This window comes from Octopus bimaculoides, chromosome 18 (assembly GCF_046866305.1).
Source record: "Octopus bimaculoides isolate indiv1 chromosome 18, ASM4686630v1, whole genome shotgun sequence".
Lineage (NCBI taxonomy): Eukaryota > Metazoa > Mollusca > Cephalopoda > Octopoda > Octopodidae > Octopus > Octopus bimaculoides.
In genome coordinates this window covers 9,593,919-9,596,418 of record NC_142945.1, presented here as the reverse complement: position 1 = coordinate 9,596,418, position 2,500 = coordinate 9,593,919, and the positions used below count along the sequence as shown (strand labels likewise).

Below are 2,500 nucleotides of genomic sequence, written 5' to 3'. Positions count from 1 at the left end.
CATTTCGCCTGGCATGCTAACGTTTCTTATTTCTTTATTGCCCACAAGGGGCTAAACATAGAGGGGACAAGAAAGGGATTAAGTCGATAACATCGACCACAGTGCGTAAGTGGTACTTAGTTCATTGACGCCGAAAGAATGAAAGGAAAAGTCGACCTCGGGGAATTTGAACTCAGAACGTAACGGCAGACGAAATATTGCTAAGCATTTCGCCCGGCGCGCTAACGTTTCTACCAGCTCGCTGCCCTGCACAGAAATAAGGTTTTAGTTATACAAATAGAGCTGTTTGTTCCGACGCACGTGAATTTCTGGCTACAGTCCGCTGGCAAAAGCAAATTCGCTTTCGTTTTCGTACCTCGGAGGTAAAACTGAGCATATTTCGAAATACAATACAAAAGAGGAACCAAACGGAAAGTTTAAAGAACACCCAAAGATCATATTTAAACCAATCAAAAATGATCTGTGTTTAAATATGTATCTATATAAAAACAACTGGCATCGTAAAAATTAGCCGTGAAACAAATTTAATTGATCTGACGGGTATAAAAAAAATTGTCGCCAAACTAAACGATTGTTACGATAGCAAGAAATTTTCCCTTTGTAATGTATTGAAAAAAAAAAAAAAGAATAAATAAGACACAAAGACAAAACGCATTTAGACCAACTTAAATCAATGCATTCCTATAAACGTACCGATTCAAATGAATAATGTCCTATTTTAGAGTGATAAAAAAAAAATCTATGCAGCAAATATTTAAATCAGAAACAGTCGCATCGAGAAAATATTATATATATTTATTCATGTTTTGCTTTTGTTTTATCTTTTATTTCTATGCAGTTCTTTATAAATACTAACCAGGTGATTTACTGTTGTCCCGGGATATTATATCTCATTGTTAATTACCTGTACATACATACATACATACATACATACATACATACATACATACATACATAATAGATGGAAAGAGAAAAATAGATAGATAGATACATACATATACATACAACACATGCATACATATATATATATATATATATATATATATATATATATATATATATATATATATATATATACATACATACATATACACCTATACGTATATATCATAGACACACAAACGCACACACGCACCCACACACATAAAGGTTAAACTGAAGAGTCACCATCCTAAAAAGCAGAGCACATATTTATCATTTGTTTACAAAGAACAAGCTGGCAGTGATTCCAGAGATTGACCTTACAACGCTGATGATGGTAAACGCTGATAGATAGATAGATAGATAGATAGAGAGAGAGAGAGAGAGAGAGAGAGAGACAGACAGACAGACAGACAGACAGAGAGACAGAGAGACAGACAGTCAGACAGTCAGAGATAGAATGAGGAGAGTGAGAGAGAGAAACAAAGAACAGGGTGTGAGTAAAGAGGTAGAAAGAGTGATAGAGAGAAAAAAAAAATGAAAGGTTAATCCAGTGTATTCAGTGTTGAGAGCATGTCAGGACGCGGTGCCTGTGACGGAGCCATGCTCTTCAGTGCGGTCCGTGCGTACTCGGATGTCAAAAGTCCGGCATCTCGCAGCTTCTCTTCCAAACGAAAGCGTGGATCGGATGTAACCTGCAATGACAGAAAAGAAGACATTAAACATTATGATCTTCACGAACTCTGTACCTATTTCTCTCCTCCCTTCTTTCTCCTCTCTCTCCTTCTTTCACTCTCTCTATGTCACACGAATACATAAGCGTGTATACATATATATATATATATATACATACCTTGTTGTCAGCTGGAATGCTATATCTATGATCCAGCATTGTTTGCTTTCTTTCTCAATTAACACTATGTCTGGTTTCCTACTCTCTATCTCATGGTTGCACTGAATCATAAAATCCCATAGGATCTTTGCATTATCATTTTCGATGATGCCTTCGGTTAAGGTCAAACAACTGACAAGCAAATCTGTGGTATTGAGCAGAATATTTGCTGTAGCCCATCTTTTTATACCAAGACAAAACAATGTACATGATAACACTTCCAATCAGTTAAGATCAGAAGCCATGAGATCCACTGCCTGGTACTACTGCATCCAGGCATTTATTATTATTATCAGCATCATCATTATTATTATTATTATTATTATTATTATTATTATTATTATTATTATTATTATTATTATTATTATTCGGTAGTTCGATTTTTATCACAGCCTTTCATTGCATTACCGAGTGCAGCTCTGTGGTGCTTCGGTATGTGCAGTGGTTTGTTTTGGCGTTATTATTTTTACTGCATTGAAAGCGCTTTAGTAGGATGTATGCGGTGCCTAGCATGCTATTTGTAGTACGCTATATATATTCGTAAGTCCTGGTATTTTGGTTATGCATTTATATGTCATTAATATTGTTATTATTATTATTATTATTATTATTATTATTATTATTATTATTATTATTATTATTATTATTATTATCATTATTATTATTATTATTTCATTAATACTATAT

The 2,500-nt window shown here is 34.2% G+C and overlaps 1 protein-coding gene across 1 annotated transcript in view; it reads right to left on the bottom strand.

Moving 5' to 3' along the window:
* Positions 1–774: 774 nt before the first annotated feature.
* The window catches only part of LOC149131980 (coiled-coil domain-containing protein 148-like), a 49,181-nt gene continuing 47,455 nt past the window's right edge, over positions 775–2,500 (bottom strand). Inside the window, exon 12 of the mRNA XM_089365690.1 lies at positions 775–1,616. Within this exon, the coding sequence (XP_089221816.1) occupies positions 1,467–1,616 (150 nt within the window). The 3' untranslated portion in view covers positions 775–1,466. The remainder of the gene's footprint in view (positions 1,617–2,500) is intronic.